The 15,838-nt window shown below is 33.4% G+C and overlaps 1 protein-coding gene across 1 annotated transcript in view; it reads right to left on the minus strand.

The window, feature by feature from the left end:
- LOC114650543 (HMG box transcription factor BBX) overlaps positions 1-15,838 on the minus strand; it is a 312,812-nt gene that overhangs the window by 27,605 nt on the left and 269,369 nt on the right. The window contains 6 exon segments of the mRNA XM_028800239.2: positions 2,759-2,960; positions 7,607-7,798; positions 9,862-9,951; positions 12,243-12,291; positions 12,293-12,392; positions 13,617-13,755. Coding sequence (XP_028656072.1) covers positions 2,759-2,960; positions 7,607-7,798; positions 9,862-9,951; positions 12,243-12,291; positions 12,293-12,392; positions 13,617-13,755 — 772 coding nt within the window.

A 15,838-nucleotide genomic window follows, 5' to 3' on the forward strand; every position in this document is an offset into this window, starting at 1 on the left:
ATATATGTATATATATATATATATGTATATATGTTTATGTGTGTGTGTGTATATTATATATATATAAAAGACAGCAACACTCATAACAATGACAACACAATTACATTGACAATCATGTTACATTATTTTTAAAATGTTTCCTTTTCTTTTTCTTTAACACACTACTTCTCGGCTGCGAAGCGCGGGTATTTTGCTAGTTTTTAATAAATTTGCAAAAACCTCAAGTAAACTTTTTTCACGTTGTCATTATGGGGTGTTGTGTGGAGAATTCTGAGGAAAAAAATGAATTTAATCCATTTTGGAATAAAACTGTAACATAACAAAATGTGGAAAAAGTGATGCGCTGTGAATACTTTCTGGATGCACAGTACTATGGAGTTATTGCAACCCATACCTTCCCTATTCAGCCATGAGAAGAATTATTCATGAATTTTATCACTTATATATTTTTGTCTCAGGGAAATAAAACAAATGAATAGTTGTTGACTGCTTTTCCTAAAGTGCCCATTTTTCTAAAGAACTTGGTAATATCTTTATTAAATATTTTTGTTTACATGTTGGTATCAAGATGAACTTTTCCTTTGGGTATTATCAGGAGAGTAATGGTCAAACTGAGCAGCTTAAACTAAGATCTTGAGAAATTTTTAAAATGTATGATGGACTCTTTTTAGTCTAGCTGAAAAGACATTTTGCTTTAAGAGTTTACAGAAGTATGCTAAATATCTCTCTTTGAATGTTTGTATGGTTACAAAAAACTTTCATTGATGTTCCTAGTCTTACTAATTATTTATCTAAGCTGCAAAATAACTGGGAACTGGTTTAAAAGAACTTGCTCAAGGTTGGAGCCTCTGTCAAGATGTTTCCAAATTGCAGGTTTAAAAAGGATCCATAATTTATGGATGGACATATTGTGTGGCTTACCATGAGAGGTATCCATTAGAGAGATACGTTTTATAAACTACTGTTGCTACAAAATTCACTGGATTTTACACCACACACTGAAATGCACTGGCTAAGAAAACAACACTACCCAGATGTCTGTCCTGTCACAGGCCTTCTAATCCCAAAATGGTTTCTTTACATAATTACACACAATTAGAACCGTGGAGCTCAGAAACTCTAACAATGAGCACAAAGTATAAAAAATATATACTGTACCTATACAGAAAAGATCAGGAATATTTGTAGGTCTGCTAATATTACCCTAATGATACATTAAATGCCTTCCTTTTTAGAGCTGGATTTTATGTTAGTATAAAACTAAAGCGAAGATTCTATTTTTTTGGTAAGATTTCATAAGAATGTTGAGCTTCTTTTCAGACATGAAGCTTTGAGTGAAGGTGTAAAGTCACAATTACGGCATGTGGTCCTACGGTTATACAGTATATGTGGTAAGCTTGCAAGACTTCAACAGCACTAAGATCCAGAAAGTCACTTGTGCCATTTCCAATCAGGCAGGCCCAATACAATAATATTATCTTAACTGCACCAATAACCCATGTCTGTAAACTTAATTTTGAAACTATATCAAGCTTTATCTCTTGTCCATACTGATACTGTGTTTCCAATTAAATGGTATTATTTCTTTGGAAATACAAAGGCAGCAGAGTGATGTCTATATTTTGTCAAAGGAAATTAATGCCTGTATTAATTAAGTTGATTAATTGAAACAGGAAATTCCATGACAGAGGGTGTCCAGAGGCCACAAAAGTCTATTAGGCAAGGATATCACATTCTCTCAGTGCCCGACTTTATAAAATGTTTTCAAAAACAAAAAAATGAGAAACATGATAGCAATAATGATATTCATCAAATAAATCAAAAGTTTTACTCCATGTTTAAGTACAATACTTTACTGTGACTTATTCAGTTTTTCTTAAAAGAGGAGCTTAAGCTGTTCGTTTTAAAAATCTGCACTGATTGTTTTTAGAAAAAGGAAATGCAAAATGTTAAAAGCAGTTATACTGATTGAATATGGGAATTTCAGTCCTGGATAAAAGTATCATAACAAATGCATTTTGAAATAATTTCTTAATAAACAAATACTTGTTGAAAAAAAATATAAACTGACTATTTACATTTCTGTATTTTCAAACTTTCACACAATGAATTTAGTAACATTTTTCCTAAAATGTTTCTAATTCTAACATTATTCAATATTTACTTATAAATGCAAACTATTCATCTTATTCTGACAGAATAGTCATGGTTTTCTGTACAGTTTATGCTTACTCCATGTCTATCAAAATATAGGAAATAATTAACATTTTTAATAATATCATGTAATAATACCAATTAATATAATTTTGCTATAACAATTTAAGTACAACAGTTTAAGGGTACTTTTATCAAGCAAGAAAAATCGCCTGTAATACTGTACACACCACTACAGTATTAAAAAACTATTGTAGAAAATTATTTATTATCTATCCCACATAGACCTGCATCCAGCAAAGTTCAACAACAACAATGGAGCAATGTACAAGCACTTGAAGTGTTGAAACAGAACCAGACAATACTGAGGGCTCAAAATTAAAAAGGACAAACATTAATGCTACCATGAAATAAAAAACTACAAACAAATACTTAGTTTTCTGTGTTTGAAGCTGGTTGTTAAATAAGATTCATTCACTTGTCTATTATTTTCATTTTTGACCCCGAGGCTTGACCCATTAAGTAATACCCAATTCTCCTTATAATAAGAAGAGAGAATTCAGTTTAAATTTTTGCACAGAGGTACAGTAGTGAGCTAATTTACCTGTGTACATTCTCCATTGCTGCCACCTCAGCCAGAGCAGCCAAGCTGACAAATGCTGGAATAGAAGATACAGCTGGCATGTCTGCTGTAATACTGCACATAGACTGAGCCTTTGTTTCTCTGTAGCAATCCTCACTGTATAATGTGTCTTCTTTTAATGGCTTTTCTCCTGGGCTTTGTACCAGTTCCCTAGTTCTGCTTTCTGTTTACAGAAACATAGTAAAAGTGAGATTTGCATTCAGTTGTTTAATAACTATAATATTCTGCTGTATACATAACTGTAACTTTGTGGCAAGAATTTCCTAAAATAAAATCTGGAACTGATTATATATAAAATAAGAATGTCTTTAATAAAGTTTGCACTATGTAGCTTTGATGAATTGCCAGGAAAGTTTCCAAATTAGGAGATCGTAGTCATAGTTTCATAACTCCTGCAGTCAGGCATTATTATTGACTTGTTATGTGTCAGTCATTACCTTATTTGCTCCCACTCAGTTTTGTGTCTTATTGTTCAAATATTCAGTGTTCACTTATCAAATCTATTTTACCAAACATGTCAAACACTGCAACATATGTTTTATCACTTATCCTTCAAATATAGTTTGGTTTTTATTTTTGGAAAATAGACTAGTGAGAAGTTTCTCTTCTAATGTAATGCGTCTCATTTATATTTGTTGCTGAAAAATGTTTAAATTATTATTACAAGCACTAAAATGAAAATCATATTCATGTCAGTACTGTTGCATTTCACTGTGCTGCAGTAACTTGACAGTTACTATTTTGTTAAGATAGTAAAAAGAGGAGAACTTGAAGCTAAAAAGTGATTTTAATTACTGTATATACTCGCATATAAGTCGGGTCTTGAAACTCGAAAAAACGATCATAAAATCAGACCCTGACTTATACACCCGTTCAAAAATGTGACACTTCTTTACATCTTCTTACTTCCTCTAATCTCGCACCAGCTTCTCAGACACATCGAATTTTGTTGCAGCAGTGCAGTAATCAATTTCTTTCGCCACTTCAATGACTTTTAATTTAAAACCAACTTCATATTTTCTTCTGATCGAACGCTCTATTGTAGATAAGGGATGCTCTTACAATAAAGGTGTATGAGGGTGTGAGATACAAAAAACACTAAACAGTGCAAACGTCGCTTTGGAATAAGTTTGGGTATTACTGTGTGGTCATGTAGGCACAATACATAGAAAAAAAAGGCAGTGTGCTCGTGGTTACTCTCTCAGGTGGGTATTAGCATATCATAATCTCTTGGACCAATAGCGTGAGTTTTCTGCATTCGACCAACACTAAAAGTGAGTATATGTGGTACCTTTTCAAGAATGTGTGTGCATATGCTACTAAAACCTTTTTATCTGGTGCAATATTGAATGCAGCATCTAAAATGCCACCTAAAATTCCAATTTGACTTTTTTACAAAAAACACAAGGGGTAATAAAGCAAAGTGCCATGTGCAAAAAATAATGTATTCATTTGGAAGTAACAAACAAAAGTATAGCCAGTCAACCTGTGCGGAGTCAAGCAAGACAGCAGAATGGGAGCTTGCAAAACATGTCATTAAAATGCTGAAACATTGGAAATTTTATCTAATGAAGTGTGTATCTCCCTATTACTCCAGCACTGCTTGAAGGTAAGATGTGAGTTAAGATGTGCGGGAAATGACCATGCGCCGTTGCAAATCAAGGTAGCATTGTATAAAGCATTTGGCACTTAGACTATGTAATAAAATCATCACAGCATCATTGTTGGATTCCCAATTTAAAAAAGATACATACTTTGCAAGTGAGGAGAATGCTACTGCAATATCCAAATTATCCAATTTTTTTTTTAATGTTTTCAGCTGAAGGTTGGGAGCATGTGCTAATTACGGCATGTTGCCACACCCACCAGATGGCAAACTACCCGGATTGAGATTCAAGTGCAGCCATGAAACAGGTGACAACATTAAATTAATGCTGGAGTCAGAACCTTCTGGAAGCTTAAGCAAAATGTCAGCTGAGAATCAGTGACATCAGGAAGTGAGTCACCCAGTCTTTGGGACCAGCATTCTAATAAAGAAATTTCTGTTGGTATTGACACTAACAAGAAAATATGTACTGTAAGTGAGCTGCTTATAAAATATCTCAAACAATAACTTTCTAGCAACATTTATGCAGAATCTGCTAGTTGAAACTGCTGTGTGGAAATATCTATTGGATCCACCAGTCATGGCAGGTGAACAATCTGCAGAAATGTATGCAGAATGGCACAGTAATGTTCCTGGTGAGAACACAGAAAAAGTTTGGTTTGTAACCTACAACACTCAATTGTTTAGATTTATAGCCATTAAACAATCGGGGGATGTAGGCATATGTTTAATATGTCACCGTGATCTGTGCAAATATATCTTATAGAACCTGATTTTACTTGCATGAGGTACAGCAGACACATAGCCAGATTAAGCACACAATCTGACAGACAGAACTGCCAGACAAGCAACACAACAAAAAGACTAGAACAAATAGAAACTGTGAGCAGTGAGAGTGTGGGACGCTGTAACCATGTGCTGTTTCTATATGTTAAGTCAGCACAAAATTGTGTTCATGTTTCGAGAGCATTGTGGTCTTGTTGGGACTTGCATGTCCGTCTGAGATGGCCCTGGACGTGAAGAAACAGTAGAAAGCCTTGGAAATTGCCCGGCACACCTTTGAAGCCAACGGATAGATGGGACATTGCCACCTGTTCCTGAGAATGCCTTTCACATCTGCATTGACAACACTGACAGACTCCGATCCTTGGGCCCCCACTCCAGGACTGGATCTTATCACTGGTTTCATTTGTCTTTGTTTAATGTCAGCTTTACTGCAGATAGTACAAAGCTATTTTTCCTACATGATTTCTTACCACTATATCACCAGGGAAGGGTATTGTCTTATGTTATAGCTATATACTGTAGATTCAGGTTAAGTAACACACCACAATCACAAACAAACTCATTACCATGGGAACGAGCAGCCCGTGCAGGACACAGGGGAAACGTGCAAGAGAAACACTGAAAATGTTTTGTTTCTAGCCTACAACACTCAATTGTTTAGATTTATAGCTACTCCGTACCAAATGGGTTAATCATGGGGTGGGTGGGGAGATCTTCTTTAGACACTTGCTCTTTATATTCTGTATTTTGTTTTTGCAGTGTGTTTTTACAGTTTCTATTCAGCCTTGATGCTGCGGATGTGACAGGTCAAATTGTGTGTGTTTAAAAAAACATTTTTTTCCCTATCTGTTTGTCAGTTGTTTGTTTTGGCTTTGATTAAATGAGGACTGCGCAAAAATTAATGCATTTTCTTGGTTATTGTCATTCTTTTTGAGAGGACCTGAAATATTAATTGGGTTGTCTGGTTGACTGAGATAGGGGGCAGACTCGTTCCCAAAAACAACTTCTCTGTGACAAAAACACCAGAAGAGATGTCTTAAACAACTTACATGTTCAATGGATTAGGTTTTTCAATTTATGATGCAGTACTAGATACTAGAAAATAAGGGTATGTGATATAAATCTTTAGTGATGTTTGTGACTGATGGTTATGGCATTTGATTTTTCAATGTAGACAATGCCAGTTTCCATCCTGCTCTGAAGGATGCCTGTTCATTTTTCACTTTTCTTAAGTTAGAAATATAGGAAAAATTTTTCACTAGCCTTTTTTCCTTCTTTGGCTTCAGCCAAAATACTGTTGAAATGGTCAGCAACATTTAGGTTTCTGCACTTTCATGCTTATCTTAAAAATTGTGTTTAGTCACTGTATGGAGGTATATTATTTTAAAAATTACTTGATTGAAAATTACAATGGCAAATGACTAGTGGCAGTAATAAACTGGGAACATGACAGAAAACATTAATACAAGAATTGCACACCTTTAAAAAAACAGCGAAAAATAACTAAGAAACGATTAAAATAAGTGATACATAATTCAAGAATTAATTTAACACGTGAATGAAGGAGACTCAAAAAATGCAGAGCAAGTCCTGCTTTTAAATCAAATTTGGAGTTTGAGTAATGGCCCTAAATGTTAGAGAGTGATGAAAAAATAGATTATGACTGACACCTGGCAAGTGCAAATTCTAATGTCTGACAGTTTAAAAAACAGGGCATAAAAATAAAGTAAATATATACTTTATACCTTTCTTATATAAAAGATGGAGTAGTCGGCTTGTGTTGTTTTTTCTATAGATGTATAATAAATTCAATAAACTGAGTGATATAACTTGTTCTACATCTAATAATTCTATTTTTTGGAAATACTAAAACATAGTAAGAAAAGTAACATGCCACAAAAATATGTCAAGAAACAATTTAAAATATTAATCAGAAATTGCCAAGATATGTATAATAAATACATTTAAAACTTAACATTCTGATGGCCTCCCCAGTGGCTCACTCATTAAAAGCACTGTGCCTGGAGCACAGCAGACAACACTGTCGGTGCCTCGGCCAGCTGGAACTGGGGAATCTTGGGGTCGATGCCAAATTAGCCTCAGGCTGCCTGTGAAGATGGTTGGTGAGCTCCGGAAGATGCTGGAATGAAGGTCACCAGTCATCATCAGGCCTTCTTTGCCAGCACAGATGACTGGTGAGTGGCAAAGATGATTAGAGATGGGCATGTCAAATTGGGGTGAAAAAGGGGGAAAAATAAAAGAAATAACTAAATTACATTCATCTGTAACTCATTATTATTTATAAGTGGATGTACTCAAAAAACTAGGTAAAGGTGTCTATTGCTTCCTTAAATTAAGATCATCACAGCTATATTATGGAATATTATTGCCACCGTCTACACATAAACTTCTCTTACCTTCAGCAGGAGATACTCTTCCATCTGCACTCCGTACCAAATGGGTTATTTTGGTCTTTCTTGCTTTCCTCTTCTGGCTGCCCACAAGAGGTTCCCCTGCTCCCATTGAATCAGATGCAATTACACTCAATGCTGAAGACTTCTTAATTTTCTGGACTGCTTCATCTGAATGTGCATCTTGTGTAGGTATGGCTGGAGAAACAAATTATCCATATAAAATTTATATCATTAATCATAATATTGATAAAAAAAGGTTGAAATACAACATCAGAAAATTTTTCAAAATGACAGAAGCAAGATTATGTGACTATAATCTGAGGTTTAACTATATTATCTCTGTATTTCTTTCCAAGTTGGTCACAATTATTATTTGTTACTAATTTGAAATTTTACCAAAAGTAAATTTTTAAGATGCTTCTTCATAGTGTCTTTGGGTATATGTCAGAGGAAAATATTGGAATATAAACAGTCTAAAATTCACAATTACAGAGCCGAAGTCTTATTGGTGCTCTGGATATAATAAAAAATTAAAACAGGCAAATGAGAAATGCTACACACATTAAAAAAACAGAATAAAAATTTCCCACTTTACCCAGAGGTTTCCAAAAAGGAAACACCTTTAAAAAATTAAAGCAATGTGCTAACTTCATGCTACCCTACATATCCTGGTTTAAACAAAATAAATGTCTCTTAATTGGAGCAACTCCTTTTTCAAGAGTTGATATAGTAGATGGAGAGGAAATATAAATGCGATCAGCTGAAAGTTTTAAGAGAAATAAATTTCAAAATTAATTCCTTCAAGTACATATAGAACACTACTCCTGATTTTACCAGGGGATCTAAGTAGCTATAGAACATAAAGGACAACTTCAGTTCTTAACAAACATGGTATATATATGTATTCACAATGTGTTAGAAAGTTAAACATTTTCTGTAAGTTTAAAAAATATGTTGCCTGAAGAATAATTTTAAAATGGAGGCTATGAGGCACGGAGCACTACCAGAAAGTATGCATAAAAACATGAGGCTTTGGAGCTGCAAAAGTTCTGCTATAAGAAAACATGCCTTCTGTGAGTCTGACACATATTTGTGACAACAAAAGGGATTTCGAAAGGCATCTCATTACATATTCCTGGTGCTATTTTTCGTGCGTTAGGATGTATTTTCTGTTTGCTTGTGTATAGGAGGAGTTCTCACATAAATATGAAAGTAAACCAACATGATGCAAAGCACATGGTAGGAAAAGTTTACTGTGATTCTGTCTTTCGTGAGGAAATCATGCCCCTGGCTGAAAGGTTATTGAGGAGGAAGCCAAGTGCTGAGGGAGCTTGCACAGCTGGACTTCTTTTTAAATGGGCAAATCTCTTAATATTTGTGTTTTTATGTTTGAAAATAACATGTATAAGATACACTATTTACTATCTGTGTGTAATCTAAAGATGCAAATCAATGCTTGATAACTTTCTTGGTTTTAAGATTTATTTTCTGGTGGTGTTCCATGCCTCATAGCTTCCATTATAAAACACCAGGGTGAGCTAGGTATTTTTTAAAATTAATAGAAAACACTTAATGTTAGAACACAATTTTGTGTGGCAAACGCATATATACCATGTTTGTGAAGAAATAACTTTTATTTTAAAATGTATCCTTTAAGATCACACCGAGCATAGTTTCTAACAATGCACTTGTAATTAATAAGTGTTTTGCTGAATTTTACTCTAAACTGTTTGCTCCTGACTCACTTTCTCTTTCCCCTGAAACAACTGATGCATTCATTGTCTTAGTGTACCTTCCAAAACTCTCTCAGAATGATGGTGATCTCCACAAATTACAGATAACTTTGGAACAAGTTAAGTTGGCTTAATCTTCTGTTGCCAAAGGTTAAGCTCCTGGTCATGATAGAATTCAAACCAAATTTATATTATGTATAAGTAAAAAAAATAAAGGAAATTTGAAAATGATCTGGTAACCACAATGGGCTGAAGTGGATACAATACAACACATTCACAATGGTTTATGGGCAGTTCAAACCATACAGCACAGCAGTTTCCTGTTCCCTTCAAGTCATTTTCCTTCTTCTTTGTCTGACAATGCACTAAAGTGCTTAATGAGGATCAACAACAAATGTAAGACTCTATAAACAATTTCACCTACAACATCTCAAATGGATATTAGAGCAGGACATACATAAACCATTTGATTTTTGAAGTGTATGAGGTCTAAGCAGGTATGAAAAAGTACAAACAGTGAATTACCTTTTTCTAAAGAATTAGACTTCTCCTTTTTGTGCTTATATTTATTGACAATCTTGTGGAATAAGTTCTTCTTTTGAGACGGAGATGAACCTAGTGATATAATACAGATGTGGAATTCAGATGATTTAGCAAATGCAAAATATCTTATGGCACTTTTTGACACATGAACAATAACAGTTGTAGAGTAAAACAGCATAAACACCTAGTTACTCTGGAATGGCTTTTCAGAATTTCTGAACTAACTCTACAAGCATGACATGACCTTTCTTTATTATTATGCCCATGGTACGGTATAAATCTATGTAACTCATTTCTGGTCTTTCATTTTTATTCCACATCTGTTTAAACTTAAAAAAAAAACTTCTTTAGCTGCTCAAATACCTGCAGTTTTCGATTTAATTATAAAACTACTACTCCAGAACTACCTGAAAAACCTTCTAGCAGAAATGATGTATTTATACAAGATGTGATTAAACTAATCTTGTATATTTAAAACAACATCATACTGTACACAAACATAAGAAAATGGTTACCGAGTAACTCATAAGCCACTGTTTATTATCTGCATTTGATCTAAATAAACAATTTTAAAAGGTTTAATTAAAATTTGAAGAGTTAGATGAGCTTTAAGGGCCTGAAGGTATGGTTGTCAAACTATAGGCACAGCCTTGTGACTTACAAATGGCTTTTAACAGGGCTGCCCAAGGTGTCTGGTCTAATGGGAAATAATGCTAATTGGATCATGCAGGTTGTAAATTGGATCATGGAGGGCTGTTGCCTACTTTTATGGTCCTGATTATTTATGTGTTCTAGGTCATTTTCTGAATATAAATTTTTGAAGTTTGAATGAACTGTAAATTGACAAAAACAATATAATGTAAGTCAATATTAAATCTATTTTATTCAGTACAGCATTCAAGTAAACCGAATAACTAGCTATTATACAAGCTGAAAAGTGTGGTAAGCTCTCATTTTCAGTTTTAATTATAAATATTCTGTGTTTGCAGGTCTTCCATATCTCTAATGTGTCGAGTTATAGAGTTTTATAAAGCCAAATATTTATTTCTTATCATTTGAACTATCAGATCCTCTATGCTGGTAAAAACAGGTAAAGCATATTAAAATGAAAAGAAAAAGACAACATGTTTAGCAAATTTTTGGGGCCAAAAATTTTAGCAACGTATTGTAAGAAGCTTGTGTAAAGCTACCCAACACATTTAACTCAAGTTAAACAATTTAAAGGTAATGTTACCAAATATCAATAAAGTGTATGTAAACTTGTGATCCAGTGGAACTATGATAAAGTCAATAAAAAGCGAAATACTCTGTCTGTGAACATTATTGGAAAAAAATATATATTTTTGCCCTGCACAAAGTAGATGACTTACTGTAAGTGATATGACAAATTTATAGTTTGTTAGTATAAAATCTGTGGAGTACTTATAAAGCGAGTTTTAAAGAATTCTCCATACATGTATGGAAACTTCTGACTTCAACTGTATTCATTTATTTAATTTTTAAGATTTATTTTATCGACTGAGTTAGTTTTACAAATGTTGTTTGGTCCAAGATGCAATCCAACTGCTGTGACCTGCTTATAATCAATTCTCTCGTGAATGAACATAGAGCTAAACGGTTTCCTTTCACATTAACATTTCCATTGTTTTTTATTTAAAGACAAGATGTAATCTGTAATCAGTGCATTAACATGATACATGGGCAATTTGCTACAGCTCCTTAAAGAATCCCCTTCTTTTTCTATGTTGTGAACACACTATCAGAGTCCTGCATGCATTGATAATTTTGAAAGAATAAAAAGTACAAGGTAATCTGATTTTCATGGGGCCCTGAATATTTCATTACACGGTCCCTTCACAGTTTTCCACTGATGCACACATGCCCAGTATAGGCAAAGGTTCACTTCATATGCATTTTCGGGCATTTCAGTATGGATAAAGATACTTTTGTAAATTATACAAAAACTCCATTTGGAGAGAGATTGATTTTTCTTAAGAACTCCATTTTTAAATGAAAATGTGGTAGTGTCGATAAAGCCTGAGATATCTTGAAATGTACTACAGCTGTCTTAAAATGTAAGAGAACAAACGTTTTTGAGATATATGAAAACAAGTTTCAGATATCTTAAAAAGTCAACTGCAATTTAATATATAGTACCCGAAATTAATTTTGGCTTGCTACAGCAAAGAATACTTCAAAAAAATTAAATATTTTCTTGAGTGAAAAGGCTACACTGAGACATTCCTTGTAATAAAAAAAGAATCCTATCAATTATATATTTACAAAAACTGGAAAGTAAGATTTAAACATCAGAGCTATAATTTTTCATATATAAGTTTCTACTTTTCAAATCTTACACAGACCTTTATTTTGTTTTGGTTGCTCTGATAACCCATTTCCACTGTTTTTTTTTCTTTTTCATAGCAAAGCTGTTCTTGCGGTCAAATGTCAAAGGGCTATACTGAGGAAGGCTGTTGAACTTCTTTTCAAATTCCTCTCCCAACTTTCCCAACCTATAATTAAGATGACAGATCAATATAAAGCATATGAAATCATCTGTACTTTAAAGCTAATTTACTAATGTTGCCAAGAAATAGTCACAGATATGTTGTTTGTGTCTTATTAATTTAAAAATGAACACATAAAAAAGGTATAGTTACAATCTGGATGATGTCCATGTCTTAAATGATCTTAGAATAGTTATATGAATCAAAAAGTCATACAATGAACATTTGGACTGTACTAGTCAAGGTTATATACAAACCCCATTTTCAAAAAAGTTGGAACACTTTCTAAAAATGCAATAAAAACTAACATCTGTAATTTGGTAATTCGCTTGAACCTTTATTTAACAGGCAAATGGACAAAGAGTAGATTTTCTGTGTTTTCAATGACAAACTTAATTAAGGAACCTTACAGAATATTACTTGTATAACCTTTTCCGTCTTACTTTGCCAATGTCCCAACTTTCTTGGAGTGTGTTGCAGGCTTCAATCTCTTAAATTTGTTTGTCTTGAAAACACTGAAAATCATTTTTAGAAAGTGTCCCAACTTTTTTGGAAATGTGGTTTGTATTTTAAAATTATAATCCTAAATTCACCAGAGTTGATCTAATTGAAAAAAAGTTGTGAAATATTTTGTAATTTCAAAAGTCACTTTGCTGCATTTAGATGAAATCAGATTTAAGAAGTCTTTAAAATGATTCAAGGTTTATGTAAAATATATACTTTCTGAACTTTTAAAAGTTTGCAATCTAGGACTTAAAAATGGACAAAAATATTAGTCAAAGTATAAATTAATATATAAAGTCTGTGTGCTACACTTTTAAGCACAAAATATTACAAGATGAAACAGTAGAAAAATGATGACAAATATAAAATAAAACTTGAAAATTTTAAGTAAACAAGCTTGTTCAATACAATAATGATAGTTTCCTTATCATACTGATTTTTAAAACCCTTATTGAACAGTACAAAGATTAACACTATAGAAGCTTGATCTGGCTACTGTAAGCACCGTTAATGATATAATTCTTACATGATGAAATAGCAGCATTGTTTCCTAAAACTTTACATTTAATTTGAGATAATTAAAAAAGATCTTTTTTCCTATCTACAGCTTTCCATTTATTTATGATGAAAGCATTTAATTGATACTATGGGAAGGATGTCAATGTTAATACAGTACAAGCATTTTGGGTAAGTTAAAAGGCATTATCTGTTTAATATGCGGTTTACCCTGGAAGAGAATCATCTTTAGATTTTGATTTCTTCAACTTCTTGGTGCTGCTTGAGCCTGTCTGTGAAAATGACCAATTCTCCTCAGTCCAGCATCCCTCATGATCTGAAGTTGTTCCTCTTCCTGAGCCTCGTTTACCTGAGTTGAATTAAAGACACAAAATAGTCATTAAATAATCATTAATAAGTCATTAAATAATCAGATCATGAAGAGCATTATGTTGAGATGTTGATACTTACAGTATAGTAGTTATTTCCAGATTTATTACAAAGATTCTAGTTATGAAGATAATTTATTTGACCAAAAACATTTCATTATCAACATCATCATTACCTGTTTAACTACCAATCTAGAGGTTTACCCACATTAGTTGGTTGCCTCACAGATTTTTTTAACATGTCCTACTCGATCCTGGGCATTTGTTTAGGTGATACTCATTCTTTTCAATGAGCCAATCAATGATCCAAACAAATCTTGATTAATTATTGTCTTTATAAACTAATACCTTCTATCATCTTCTGGTTCACTGGAGTTGCAGAATAAATTATTACGAACACCTTGTTATAATTGGCATAACTAATAACCATGCAAAGGACTGTCAAAATATAAAAGAGGTTGTTTGATTAAGTCTCACTATTTGTCATTATTCCATCACTTTTTATTTGAATAATTCCTAAACTAAGATTTTTCAAATTGTAGTCTTGCCCTTAAACAAACCAATTCCTGTATAAAATCCTATTGTAATTTTTGCAAATTCTGGTTCTTATGGTCCTTAAGTTCAGTACTTGGGACCCACTGTAGCTGAAGGTCTTTATTACAGCCAGTCATGCCATCAGTGACTAATTTTAAATATAACAGATATCATTAGCCTTTTTTAACAATTAGTAATGTGCACTATTGTGATGTTTATTAGAAATTTTGATATATTTGTATGTTTGGCATAGCTATCAATGCTTAACTCTGTGTTGTCACCTTCCAATTTATTTATCTTTTTTCTGTGGAGTTTGTTTCTTTTATTGTATGACACGCATGGGAATAGGGGACAGTTTAAGGGCTCAGATAATTGTAATTTCCCGCACAAAAACCAGAGGGTGCTGCTGACTGATACTTTTTCTCCTCCTCTCTCTGCAGACTGAACGACTAACGACCATAACATTCTGACGTCACTTAGTGTGTCCGCCTGCCTGCCCACCTGTTACTGCCAGGAGCCTTTAAGATTGCAAGCTCAGACATCTTGAACAGTCTAATTTTGACTCGTGTCTTTATGACGTTTTGTTTGGCCCTTTTTCAATGCGTTTCATTTTATTTAAAATATACGGTGTTTGTCTTCAGGGCCCCAAACATTTCTAATCTCTTTTGTCTCTTTATTACACCTATTAATTGCAATTAACAATGAGCACAGTAGACTCCAATGCAAACAGCACAGAATGCTCACATCTAGCTTAGTGTCTTGTCAAATCAACTAGTGTGCTCAATAGAAAATTACAGCTTTAATAAAAATGTAATGAAAATGATGATTTTTTGAAAACCTTAAAGCCATGATAAAGAAGTACTATATCCCCATGCAATATACTGTACATGAACTCTTGCAATAGACAAATGAAAATTTAGAAAATGGAATCTTGTAATTTCTGGGTTGACATCTAAACACAGTACCAAGGAGATAACAGCTTTCTTAATTAAAATATGGGCCCAATTAAAAGAAAGCGCTGATTGGAAAGAAAATCTGAAACCACAGTGGATCTCTAGGACTGAACTTGAGAATCACTGTTCTAGTTTACTATAAATTCTATCCTTGTAAATAGGACAGGACAGCTGAGAGTGATTCTAAAATACTACTTCTTGATCCTGCCTATGGAGAAATCTTTATGTATTTCTAAGTGACTTCAGGTGAATGATTCTGTTATCAAGGCAGAATCTTTTAGATTTTACATTACACAGATTTTAATTTGTCAACAGTGTAGAAATTATTTATCTTTTCTGAATTCAATTCAGTGGGAGGCCAGAACCTTTATTGGCAGCGCTTCACTCAAGGCACAAACTATTACTGGGCAAATACATACAGGACCATCGCAGAGACACCAATTCGCCCAACATGCACTTCCATATCTTTATGTAAAAGGAAAACCAGTGTACCTGTAAAAAACAACGAAGAATATCATATGGACAATGGTTAATAGCTTGCCTGGGATTTGAACCAGGTCTCCTGGAACTAGAAGGC

This window comes from Erpetoichthys calabaricus, chromosome 4 (genome assembly GCF_900747795.2).
Source record: "Erpetoichthys calabaricus chromosome 4, fErpCal1.3, whole genome shotgun sequence".
Classification (NCBI taxonomy): domain Eukaryota; kingdom Metazoa; phylum Chordata; class Cladistia; order Polypteriformes; family Polypteridae; genus Erpetoichthys; species Erpetoichthys calabaricus.